The sequence below is a fragment of the Thunnus albacares genome, chromosome 15 (genome assembly GCF_914725855.1).
Source record: "Thunnus albacares chromosome 15, fThuAlb1.1, whole genome shotgun sequence".
NCBI classification, from domain to species: domain Eukaryota; kingdom Metazoa; phylum Chordata; class Actinopteri; order Scombriformes; family Scombridae; genus Thunnus; species Thunnus albacares.
Window position 1 is genome coordinate 29,143,940 of NC_058120.1, and position 13,358 is coordinate 29,157,297.

The window sequence follows — 13,358 nt, forward strand, 5'->3', positions numbered from 1 at the left end:
GGAGACAGGTAGGTGAAGGAAAGTTTTAAAGAGAAGAAGAAGAACATGATGAGAAAGAAAGAAGAGGGAATTGAGAAAAAGACATGAGGGAATGCAAAAAACAGAAGGCAGAACATATCAGAGGAGAGAAAGAAGAGGAAGAGGAGGAGGAGGAGGAGGAGGAGGAGGAGTGCAATCAGGGAATAGATCAGAGAGAAAGTTAGTGGGATGAAGGGAGAGAGAGCGAGGGAGGTTCATGTGGAGGAAGACGAGAAGAAAGAAGACAACAACAACAACAGACAAAACCGTTATTCGAGACCGAAGCCGGAAACAAGTAACAAGGTGCCGAGGTGGCTTTGATTTCCCACACTCCTCTGCGCTTCAAAGTGTTGTCATGCCTACAGCGGGGCTCAGGCTCTTCTCTAATTGGCCGGGACGGCGACTAAACACCTTCCATTTTGTACCTTCTGGTTCTCCGTTCACTCTCCTCTAGATTATCAAAAGACAGTTTGAATGTTCCAACAGTGCCCTGCATTCATGACGCTCGTGTAGCGCCGACGGCTGTTTCTCTACTGATTTGCACACTATTATCTGATCAGCGCCGGCGTGCAGGCTCGCATGCATGTGTCCGATTGTGTGTGTGTGTGTGTGTGTGTGTGTGTGTGTGTGTGTGTTTGTACTTGGACTGCAGGAAACTGACAAAACATCACGCTGTGATTATTTTGCTGAACACTTGCGATTGCTAAATAGCAGCGCTGCTAACAGCCAGATTTTTTTTTGTTGTGCATTATATTTCTCAAGTGACAACAAACATTTTTAATATAAAGAGGATGTTACTGCTTAAGATTTGCAGCATTTGAGTATAATACGAGTTTTTTTAAACGATGCTCAATTTGATGTATAAGAACCGGCCATGTGGAAGATCCATTTTGAGCAGCCCTGCACTTGAAAATGTAGTTCATGCTGTAATTTTTGACTTCTGTACTGTTAATCTCTATTGTGACTGTGTGCTCGTGTGTGTGTGGGTGTGTGTGTTTGTGCACTGTATCCCTCTGTGTACCTTTACCTGCATTTTAAAATATCCAAGCTAACATGCTTCTTCATCTGTGTGTGTGTGTGTGTGTGTTTGTAAGTGAGCTAAAGCATGCTAATTTAACTGACAAGCCTTTGTAAAATGTGTCTTGGAAGTCTAGTCTGCAAGAAGGTCGAATCAAATGCACTTGCTTATATCTATCCTGTTGTGCAGCCTCTCCTCTCAGGTTATACATACAGAGTCCTGCCGTTTCTAACAGCGCGTCTTTTATCAATCCTTTGTATCGATTGTCTGGGGCCTGTAAGGTAAGGTAGAGAGGCTCGTAAATGATTTCAGCGGTGGGGGTCGATCGATCAATTATCAAATTAGTTTATTCTCACCGTGAGTCTCCTGCCTGTTAAAAGCAGAGATCTGCTTATATATCTCACACCCACACACGTCTGCTTACACACTACTATACACAATCACTTCTGCTCTCATTCACGCTGCCTTTCTTGTATTCAATGCGCTGAAGCTCTCTTTCAGCCGCTCGACAACACAAGAAAGCTTTGGCTCTGTATCTCTATAAAACACTCTGTTTGCTAGAAGCAGTTGATAAAATATGACCTGACAAAAGTAACATTATGACTACTGGAGACAAGAAAAGACTCACCTTCTTCGGTTCCTTTGGCGTCTTGGGCGTCTTCTTCTTCTTCATCTTCTTGTCCTCCTGCTCGGGATCGGAGGTGATGGCGGGGTTATCTATTCCGCCCTTCCAGGGGTCGGCAGGTGAGAGCAGCGGATCCTCCTCGCTGCCTCGGTGGGCTCTTCCCTTTTTCTTTTTCTGCGTGGCGGGGCCGGACTCCTCCCCGTCGCTGTCGGAGTGGAACCGTCTTTGGTAGGCTTTCGTCTTGCTGAACAGGATTTTAGAACGATGTTTGTATTTTGACGGCCGTCGTCCCGTCTGAGACTTACGGTCGAATCCGTTCTCTTCCTCGCCTCCTACGTGGAGACCGTGTAACCCGCCGAATGAGTTTCTTATTTTGACCAGGCGGCTGTGCGCGTCGTCAGGCACGGCGTATATGTCGTCATTGTTGAAGCCCCTGGACCTCAGCAAGGTGTCCACAGGGTCTGCATAGTTTTCCGACGCCTCCACGTCCTCGGCGTGTGTCATCGGGCCACGTGGCGTCCTACGGTTGCTTCTCATGCCAGCCTCGATGGTTTTGAGCAGGTTGGGGTCCAGCTTTTTGACGTTAGGCTTGGGGAGCACTGGTTTGGGACGGACGGGTGGAGGCACTTTGTGGTTGCGTTCATGGTCTCCGACAGGTGTGCTATGGACTGGGTACTCATTCCCCTCGAGATCGATCCGGTACTTGGCCCGCTCGCTGGGAGTGGGGAGAAGCTGAACGTCATCACCTATTGGACTGTAAGGTGGGGGGGCTTCGTTATCATCGTCAGATTCTGGGTAATAGGTGTTGTAGGCCGGAGAATGGCTATGGGGCGATGTGGGGAAGACGTCTTCACTAGCGCCGGTGGTGCACTCCCGTGACGAGCTGTCGAACAGGAAGGAACTCTCGATGTTTGGCTTTTTCTCCAGCACTTCATTGAAGAAGGGTGTAAAAACCTCCGTCTGCCTGTGATACTGCGACAGTGAGTAGAGCGCCGTAAACTTGGCAGCAATCTCCGTGGCAATGTGCTCCCCCTCCGTCATCAACTCCTTGATGGCGTCGTTCTCAAAGAAGTCCGCCTGGCTGTCGGTGATCGCCACCATCTGGACAGGGATCACGTCCTGCACTTCGGCCAAGAACGCCCGCAGGGTTGCCATGGAGGCCTTACGTTTGGCAGAGTAGACCAAAATGTAGCCATGCACCAGTTCGTCTTTGCGGACGCCGATAGCAGAGTGATAGGAAAGGACGGTGACCTGGATCCTCCTCCTGCTGTCCCCGATGATCTTGTCCAGTATGAGCGTGTTGCTCTGGCCTGGCTGCCCTGCACTACAGCAGTGTGAGTCTAGGAAAGGCGAGAGGATGAGGTCAACGCTGAAGGGATCCCAGCACATGGCGCACATGACTATCCTAAGGTCAGTCTCTGACATGTCTTTGATAGAGGGAAGCGGGGCCAAGACATCAAAGTTATGTTTGAGTCCCTCCAGCACCGCTCGGAGACCCTGTTTAATTTGGAACTCAGTGAATTTCCGTGGAAAGGCCCCGGAGGGGATGTCAACAAAGGTGCACTGCAACTTGTTTGCCAGCTGCTGGCCCTGATGCCTCAAGATGGGTATGTTTTTACAAACACTGTCCCTCTGATTGGCCAGGATGAGGATGAATGGTAGTGGCTGAGCAAACCTATCTCTCCTACTCTGTGCTATCTCTGCTCTGATCCTGCCTATGCAATCTCCAATACAGTTGAGGGACTCTATGGAATTGAATACACAGAAGCAACCGTGCGGCTTGAACGTGGAGACCCACGTATGGCTGAAGAGCAGCGTGGAGTTGACATCCACGGGAAGAAGCTCCAGCTCATAAATTTTACCATCCAGGGTGTACTCGTCATCTGTAGACTGAGCTCGGATCTCATTGGCGAGTTCCTGTGCGAGACCCTCCCTTCCCAGGAGGCAGAGGTTGATCTTATCGATGTTGGCACTGTTGTAGTAGAGATTAGAGCGTCCGTGGTCGAGCTGTACCAGCCTGTTTGCTAAAACCTGCTCCACTTTCATATCCACACAGTTCTGCCCGCTCAGGCATGTCTCCTTCGTGGGATGGTAAACAAACCCAATGTGTTTGAGGAGAAGCGACTCTCTATCTGGGGCAAGTTTCTGCAGCGCTCTGTATCTGGGCTCCTCGTTCAGCACACTGTGAATTTCGCTCATCTTGTCATAGCTGGGGGTGGCGTTCAGATCTAAGTCATAGAATAGCTCAGCATGCTCAAAAAGCATTTCCTGAAACTCCTCTTTGGCCCTTTCAACTATTTCCTGCTGGTGTCTACAGTAAACATCCCTCCTATCTGATTCTGTGATATACTTGTAAGCTTCGTCCTCCATCACAAAGCACATGACTTCCTCCCATGGCTGCCCTGGACTGATAAAATGAACCCTGTCCAGCGTCTTCTTGAACCTCTCTTTCATCTCCCCCCTCCTCTTCTCTGACAGCAGGTGCTGTACATGGTTATGGTAAATTCTCTCACCGTCGGGTGTGCTGAGGAGGTCGAAAGGTATCCTGCGGTCACTATTGTCGATGTGGTCCGTTTCATCCCACGGCGTGTGTTCGAGAACCACAAACCAATACTGGAAATCAGGTCTGTTCCGGATCAGACTCTGCGCCTCGGGCCATGTCAGGTGCTCAACCTCCTCCAGGTGATTGAGGAGGTTGTTAAGGGTTTTCGGCAGCGTTGTCAGGTACTCTTCCCTCCTCCTCTTGATGTGCTCCTGCTTCAGTTGTGCAATGTGCTTTGTGAACATGTTTCGGCCTTTCCTGGAGCCCTCCAGGGTAATGAACTCCTCGTAGTCGGGTTGACCCTTCAGATTATTGATCACAGTTTTCCACGTGGTGTGGTAATCTCTCACCGCATGCACCATCACTTTCTCAAATCGATCCGTTACTGAGGCAACAAGCTGCCGTTGGATTTTATAGGCCTCCAGGTATGGCACAGTTTTTGGCTTCCCCCTTGTTTTATCCAGATGCTGGATGAGTGCGTTGAAGCTGAGCTCCACGTTGACGTTAGCGCGTGCTGATGTCTCGATGAGCAGCAGGTTCTTCTTGCTGGCTACGAAGGCCTGAAGGTCCCTCAGATGCTGGTCCACACATTCATCACATTTTGTGGCAGCGACGACAATGGGCTTCTTTGACTTAACAATTTGAGAGTAGAGGCTGTTGACAAACTTCATTTGGTCGTCAAACTTCCTATTGCAGCCCTTGCTGACGTCGATGCAGAGCACAAAGCCATCGATGTTCAGCTTCCCATCGGGCATCTGCTTCTGGTCAAAGTCCTGCTCCAAGCCCAGCTGGTCTGTGCAGATGTACATCAGCTTCTCCGCCGACTGGAGCTTGGTCGCAGCCGCCCGTTTGGTGTACGGCTGCAGGTTGGTACTCCGATGCGGAAGAAACGTTTGATCATCGATGAACTCTGTCTGTTCAATGATTTGGATTTTACAATCCAACCCATCGTCCCCTCGATGGCACACCTCCCCCCAGTACAGGAAGTGGTCATTGTTCACCACACGTCCCCCAAAGTCTATTGTGCTCAGCACTGAGGTGTGCTCTGAGTAGTAGCTGTCCGCATCAGGACGCACGTATCGATTGCACAAACAGGACTTGCCCACACCACAATTTCCCTTCTCTTTCTCCGTCCCCGAGAGGCCAACCACACTGACGGCGAATGTCGGGGGGCGCGCATCCTTGTTCTTGGCCATTATATCCCCCCGCTCATCGCTGGCTTTGTCACTTCCAGGAAAAAAGGTCAAGATATCATTCCAGTTCTGCTTGTCAGTGGTAGTGAGGCACTTTCATTCTGATTTTCCCTTAGCTGTGCTGAATCCCCCTCCAACTCTGAGTATCGCTTTCACTTTCTATCCTGGGTCTTCTTTATGCTGGGATAGAGCAGCCGGCTTCTCCTTTTATCACCTGCCTGCAAGACATGGAATTCACAATTAGGAGAAGATAGAGACTTAACAAACAACATATTTTTGCACTGATTTGTCCTTAGAGCACTTCAATCACCTTATCACAAATAATATAATTAGCTTTTTTGTTTCTCTGCATATCCCTCTGAGACACACATGCACATGTTTGGATGGTGACTTGAAACAACAAATCAGACAAGTTAATCTGGCATTACATGGAGTTATCAGAAAATTAGACAAAGTACACATTATCACACCTGCACAGGGCAAAATAATCCCTCCTGAATGATAAACGCTTAATAAAAAAAGGTTTTCGATTGGCACTTTCATGTACTTGTGATAAAAGCGCTGGCCTGAAAACATTAACATAATAGGTTCATAACATAAAAACGTGATGAGAAAGTGTCCTGCGTTTTTTTTAAAAACAAAGTGAGATTTTGTTTTAACTGCGATATCAAAACGTCCTTTCGAGAAGACATAAATCAGTCTAACTTATATAACAGAAAAGGGAAAGTAATTCAATCGTGGGCCATGCTCGGCAATGTCACTTTTCCCCTCGCAGAGAAAAAGAAGGGCTTTCAACCAATTTGTGCCGAGGCAGGATAAAAATGGCATGCAACTCCAGCCCTTTGACAGCCACTGACCTAGAAATGATTTGCCTCGCTGTGAGAATGAAACAGAGAAAATAAATCAGTTCACAGATTTGTTATCATCATCATCATCATCATCATCATCGGCACAACCTAAACGTGACTGAAACGTGTAATCCTGATTATTCTGCCTGTCCTTCTAGTAATATATTTTTCCACTCCGGTCCTGATTAGCAGTTTTGATTATCTGGAACATAATTATCTTGCTGCCTTTTTTTTAACATCTCACATACACACCTTGTCTGTTCCATATCAACCAGCGAGTGAAATGAAATGTTTCACCTCTGACTAACAATTACTGACTGTAAATAGAGTATACAGTATTAAAACTGTGCCAAATGCCCACATATGATTGACTGTGCAACCTTTTCTGTCAGCATTATCTGTAACTGTCACAGTCAAATAAGCCTGAACCCTTCCATGACCTAACTAGAGGCAGATAACTGATAACTGTCGAGAGAATTGCACTCATTGTTGTGTTTTACAGAACGATGGCAATCAGCCAGTGAATTTGCCTGCGTGAGCTGGAACTGCGAGCTGCAGCACGACGGCATGCTGAGCCTGAGAAACTGCACCAGAGTAGGAATTCGGTCCACTGACGAGAAGGAATGAGATTTCCCCTGACTGTTTACAGAGGCCAAGGTGATGATGTCACCTGTGCGGGGAAGGGCACTGTGCTTTACAGTAACCTTAACAAAAAACACTTAAAACAACCAAGATACAACCCACTTTCATATTTATACAACTACTGATACGCTCGTGCATCACTAAGAGCCAACTAGAGGAAAAGTGCTTAATAAGCCTGCAGTTTGGGGCCTCCGAACAAGAGCTGCATGTCCCTCAAAACACACCCAGAATATCAGATGATGTCAGTGAGTAAACCATCCAGCAGGTCTGTCAGGTTTACATATCAAACTACTCTCCCTTACAATAGCTACCGGGCTCTGCTACATAAGCCACACCTGACCGTGAAAGGCAGAATTATCACAGCATTTGAGCAGGTAAAGCGTGCACACGTGCACAAACGCATCGAGGTGGCAATAAACACCTGCTGCCATTAATGCCTCTAGGGCTGAGACTAATTACTATTTACATTACTGATTAATGTAGTGATTAGGGACGTGCAGAGATCCCCAGTATTTGTATCTGTATTTGTTGAGGCAGCAAAAATTATTTCTATTCGAATAAAAGTGGAAAGAGGCTTAAAAAAAATCCTGTTTTTGTTTTTATTACGCTTTTAATTTTAGAAAATTAAAGTGTTACAATAAGTGTTCATGAAGTGTTCCCTTGGGAGCGCTTCATTTGTGTCAGTAGTTCAGCTTTATATCTCTGGGGAACACCCCCGACTCCGGGAGTGATGTCCAAATTAGGAAATGTGCGTCATGTAGCAGGTGGATGTGACTCCCCTCGTTGAGACCTGCTGATAGACGTCACAGCGGAGCAGAGGAGAGACACTGAGATAGTGATGTAACCGACCTGCATGCTGGTATTTAACATGTTTTTTTCATTTCTAAATTATTTGTACGAAACAAATATTCATAAAAAAACCCACTATTTGTGCTTTGCCGAATAACATATATGTATTCAGGCACACCCCCAGTAGAGATGCTGTTTTAGTTTATTTTAGAGAAATTATTAAATTAAAAAGGCAAAAAAAAAGGACACTTGTTCATCACATTGGCACAGATAATGTCTTCATACTGCTTACTTTGTCTGCCAATAATCCTAAATATTGCATTATTATTATTAAAACAGTAAAAAAAGTGTGCAACTACTCACATCAGTGACACTTCAGCTAATAAAAATGTGGAAACTTTACTTGGCAGATGACTTAAACCATCAATTACAGAAGCTGTAATCTATTAATTTCCTGTTGAACGACTAACCAGCTGATTATTACAGCGGTACATTCCTCCTCTTGATTCCCGTCCAAACCACAACATTTGGGAAGATCAGTCACCCAATTCTGAACATCTGCTTTGCATTTTTGTCAGCCAATATGAAAGTCTATATTCACTACTCTGTCAACAGGCAGAGTCAATATAAGAATCATAAAGTATGTGTCGACCAGCGTGACACACGGGGGGGGGGAGTGGCGGCAGCGCTAGCCAGTTAGCTGTACTGTACGCTGCTGCACCTGGATGGATGGAGGCCTGTGGTCTTATTACTGCAAGCAGCCCACACTACAGCACAAACTGTATCTGTGCTTAACTAAAAGTAGCCTTGTGCATCATGATTAGTCTATTCACTGGTGAGGCTGCGGGGGGGGGGGGGGGGGGGGGGGGATTAAGGTATCACTTGGCAAGCTGGTTTTAGAGATGACTAAATGTTGTTAAGCCCTGAAACACAGGAGAACACACTGCCAAGGATGGTAAACCTTTGAAAGATAAAACCCCCCGAATGGATTTTTTTAGGTAAAAATAAACTTTGCTTTTTTCAGGCTACATCACAAAGCAAGGCTCCGACAGAGAAGAGCGTCCCGTCTACTTTAAAATGAGACAACACTGACTCATTATGTTTTCCCCAAAAGAGATTCTGATCTCAGGCGCAGACAACTCTCCTCCCACAGGAGGAGGAGATGAATCAAAACGTACCAGCACAATCCAAACTGCCTCCTAAAAAGCAAAGTGAGAGCTCTGCAGGGCCAGAGGAAAATGGACTCTCCAAACATCTTTTATTTCTTTCCTCTTAGTATAAATCATGATAGAGCAGACCGGTGGCGACTAACTGAGCTCGCCTCGCAGGATTTCTAGGTGCTTACTTTCAAATTTTTAAATCACTACCTGTCACTGCCAGATGTAGAGCTTTTTTTTTTTTTTTTTTTAGAGCTTCTCAAATGTGTGATTCTTCTTGGTTTCTTTACTCTCCTGTGACAGTAAACTGAATATCTTTGTGTTGTGGACTGCTGGTTTGGGAGACAGTTATAGACCAAACAACTAATCAACAGTTGACAAATTAATCAATAATGAAAATAATCGTTAGCTGCAGCCCTGAACAGTTGTAACTTAACACAGAAACTACAAAAAAACCTTTGCTTTCTGAAATGTTTGCCTCAAAATGTGATTAAAATCAAATAATCTGCTCCAGAAATAGTCCGTCAGGTGTGTAATATGAGGTGAGACCAGCTAATTATACAATAACTAGGCTTAAAGTTTCATTACAAATCAATACATTTTCTTCATTTACTTACTGTCCAAAGACATTTTTTTTTATTCACTGTGCTGTTAATTTAAAATAAACCTTTGATCACATTGATTAGTTTCACTGATAAATACTGGATGTGAAAGGCGTCACGCTGCTGCTTCTTAGAAAAAAGTTTCCTTAAAAGAAACTCAAATGTTTCGAAGCACGCCGATCGAAAAAAAACAAAAAAAACGATGTCACCCTCCTCCTGAGTCAGGTCCAGGCCTGAAGCTGGGCGCGATTCATCCCGACTTCCCCTTCCCGAGGTGTTGATGATGTAAGAACAACAGTTTACAGGCCAGCTGACACGATCAACCCCGCCATCACTCAGAGCTGGGCTTGTCAGTGCTGGTGCCCTTATTTGGTTTGTTAAGACTGATAACGATGGTGCTGAATATATCCCGCTGTATTAGCATATGCCAATACCAATATGTATTTCTGTACTGGTCTGACCACACATGCAAAGCTTTTCAGACATGCCTATTCCACACCTGTCAATTCTGATATACACATTATCCGGATTGGAAATGTTTATAGGCAACGACGACCACATTAATGCAATAAAATAGCACTTTCAAATACTATTTCAATATTTGTTACCATCACAACATTCCCAGCACTTAGTTAATGGGAAGTCAATATTATTAAAGCTTTGCTCCGACTGCAGCCCATTTAAGGGAAAAGGCTGAAGAGAAAAGCCCCTTTCGCAGACCGACTGTGATGATAATGATGAACAGAGTCCTATTGAATCATTCAATGAACCCTTGTGGTTTTATGGACGTTAAAACAAGATAATAGCATGCACTAAGTGAAAACAACAAAGAACCTCACTGGCATTTTTCCACAAAATAATAAAAGAATGGTTTTAACAAGCTCTATAACTTAGCATCGGTGCACTCTTTGGTTTACGCTTTATTTTACAGGTCGCTTAGATTTATATTAAATCTCCTGGAAATCTCTGGAATATTTTGCAGGTATTAAACGGTTAATTTGTAGGACACTGTACAGAGAGGGTGACGCAATTCGGTGGAAATTGTCAGAAAAAAAACATTTAAAAAATGGTTGAATTGGTTAAATCAGTAAGTACTTATTCATTATATTTGGGTTCACATTTGTTAATTTGCAAAAAAATCTTTAAAATTCTGTTAAACTCTGTGTCAAACTACATTGTAGTATATTAGTATGTTGTACTATAATGAGCACATTTCCCATATAATAGCAAATTACATAGCCTAACCCTTTCACAGAAATGTCCTTAGACTGAACACAGAAGATACTTTTAGGAAAAAAACTAATATGTTTAGCCTATATATTGCTTGACACACAAAACTATACACTGAAAATTAAGTTTTGTATGAACCTAAATAAATTGTGTTGGTACTTACCAACAAAAACAACTTAACACTTAACATTTTTCTTATCATTTGTACCAACTGCACCACCCTTTTAGTCAGATGTCTTAAAAATGAAGTGTTAAATACCTGCAAATTACTCAGAACATTTCCAGGAAATCAGTATAAAATTAAAAGGACCTGTAAATACACAAAGAGAGCACTGCGGGGATTTGCAAAGAGTCGAAGACAAACCACCGGGGGGGCTGCTCGTTCGGATAAAAGCCGAACTGTCCCTTTAAAAAGAATGTTTGGGAAAAGGGCAAAGGGAACTGCAGCAGTCCCCGTTGATGCAAATGGCATGCAGAGCTGCAGCAGGACAAACCCTCGCACTGACCTGACTGCTGCTGCTACAGACACAGAATGAACAGTTAATGATCAGCTAATGACAAGTGTGGTCACACCTTCTAATCACGGCTCCCACCTTGTGTAAAAACACCAGATTCAATAATCTGCCTGGTAGCTAGAGCTCCTGGATCTGAGCCTCAGTCCATAACCAACGTTTAACTTGTTATTCCTTCTTGTTACAGTTGGATGTCTGAGCCTCACTGTGCAGAGTGATACAGAGTGTACGTGCACAGTTTGACACTAGAAGACCTTTTTTTTTCAAATTCATTTACTGGAAATGGAAAGTTACTCTGAGCTCACTGAAAATCAAGCACGATTTGTGACATCACAACTAGTTTTGAAGCCAATCCTGGACCAGTAAGCAACTTACACAAGTGTGATGTGGAAACTTGAAGCCTGCAGTGCACAAACACTGAGAATGGACATTACAATGAAACAGGAGACATCTTGTGACCAGCAGTTAAACTTCTGAAATTAAATATATTTGCATATTCACCGATATTTATATATAGATACAACTGGAACAACTGGAGGCAGTTGTATTGTAAACATGGATGCTTAGTAAAGGTGTCTTATAATCCCATGAGGGATGGGCCATGAGACACTTTAATAAAAAATAATAATTCATATAGATATAGATTTTTTTTAAAAGGGAGACGGAGTAGATGCCATTTTAAGAATTTTAACGTGGTAATTATACTTTTTTGTAAGGAAAAAAACATATCAGACATATTATTGTTCCATGCAGAGTATTTTTGTATGTCTTAATATATGCCTAAAGGGGATCTTTAACGTTCAAAACTGGAAACTTCCAAACCAACTTACGATGCGTTAAAAACTAAAATAACCGTTAAAAGCGAACAGGATGAAAGCTTTGAACAAGTCGTTTTATTTTACTATTTACAAAGTAATTTTATTAAGATTTGTCGTTTAAAGCCTTCTTTGTTACGTTGTAATGGATTGAAAAGGGTGGATAAAACGTAAAATTCAACGGAAAAAGGGGAGTTAGATGGAGTTAACGTTACGGTTAGTTAATGAGTTAGTTAAGCTTGGAATAAAACCAGCAGACGTTAATGTTAATGCGTCAATGCACTGTGGCTAACATTTGCAGCCACGGCGGTTATTGATTTCTCGTTTGAGGGAAGAAGATGAAGCCCGGCTCGGCCTGGTTTGGCCCTGATACTCCAGGACAGGAAAAAAAAGAACACCTTTCCAATTCCGATTAGCTAACATTAGCCGTTAGCCTAGCATGCCGAGAGTTAGCCTGCTAGCGTTAGCAGCACCTCACCCAGGCTAACGTTGGGAAGAAAGCGGGTTAAAAATCACAACCTGGGCTAATTTTACAGCCCGGATTGACACTCTCCTCCCAGCTTCCTTTAACCCGGGGTAGCGCAGTCCTGCGGCCAGGTTTCACCCACAGAAAAGAGTGCTAGCGAGGCTAATGAAGTCCCAATCCCAGTCCAAATACATTCCCCTACCCACCTAATAACATGGTCGCTCCCAGATCCACATACCACGGAAAACAGGAGAAAGCTTTCCCACATTTAAAAAAAAAAAGGCAAAAATAAAACTCCTCTTTACAATCCACAATCTGCGGTCATTAGTGTCCTCCGACAGGGTCCGAAGTCAGGTAGAGCTGTAGGTGTAGTCCCGTGTAGTTCGCCTGTATTTCAGTGTATTTCGGTGTTATGTTGGTATGTATGTGCTGTAAGCTGAAACCTGCCTCTCCTCTCGGAGCTCCCTCCCCTCTCAGCAGCACTGCCAGGCAGTAATGGCGACTCTCTCTCTCTCTCTCTCTCTCTCTCTCTCTCTCTCTCTCTCTCTCTCTCTCTCTCTCATCCACTCCTCCCACTCTCTCCCAGTCTCTCCCAGTCCCTTTCCATTCAGCCTCTCTCTCTCTCTCTCTCTCTCTCTCTCTCTCTCTCTCTCTCTCTCTCTCTCTCTCTCTCAATTCAATGTGCTTTATATGCATGAAAGTTTCGAGAACAATGTTGTCAAAGCACCAAAATACAAACAGTGCAAAATAACAGTAATCTGCACATTAACACAATATTAAGATTGATATACTGTATATTATTATATATACACACAGCATATCCTGTATATCCTGTGCATGCGTTTCAAATAGCTTTATTGGAATGAAATACAGTATTCCACGAAAAAAGCACCGTACAGAT

General features: G+C 44.1%; 1 protein-coding gene across 3 annotated transcripts in view; it reads right to left on the reverse strand.

Moving 5' to 3' along the window:
• Positions 1-12,981, reverse strand: part of arhgap5 (Rho GTPase activating protein 5) — a 52,639-nt gene extending 39,658 nt beyond the window's left edge. Inside the window, exons 1-2 of one of the 3 annotated variants that reach the window (XM_044374981.1) lie at positions 12,901-12,981; positions 1,665-5,610 (exon numbers count right to left, since the gene is read on the reverse strand). In XM_044374981.1, the coding sequence (XP_044230916.1) occupies positions 1,665-5,399 (3,735 nt within the window). In that variant the 5' untranslated portion in view covers positions 5,400-5,610; positions 12,901-12,981. Of the gene's footprint in view, positions 1-1,664; positions 5,615-12,663 lie in introns of all 3 variants that reach the window. The other 2 variants (XM_044374980.1, XM_044374979.1) reach the window with 2 other exon arrangements.
• Between the last annotated feature and the right edge of the window lie 377 nt (positions 12,982-13,358).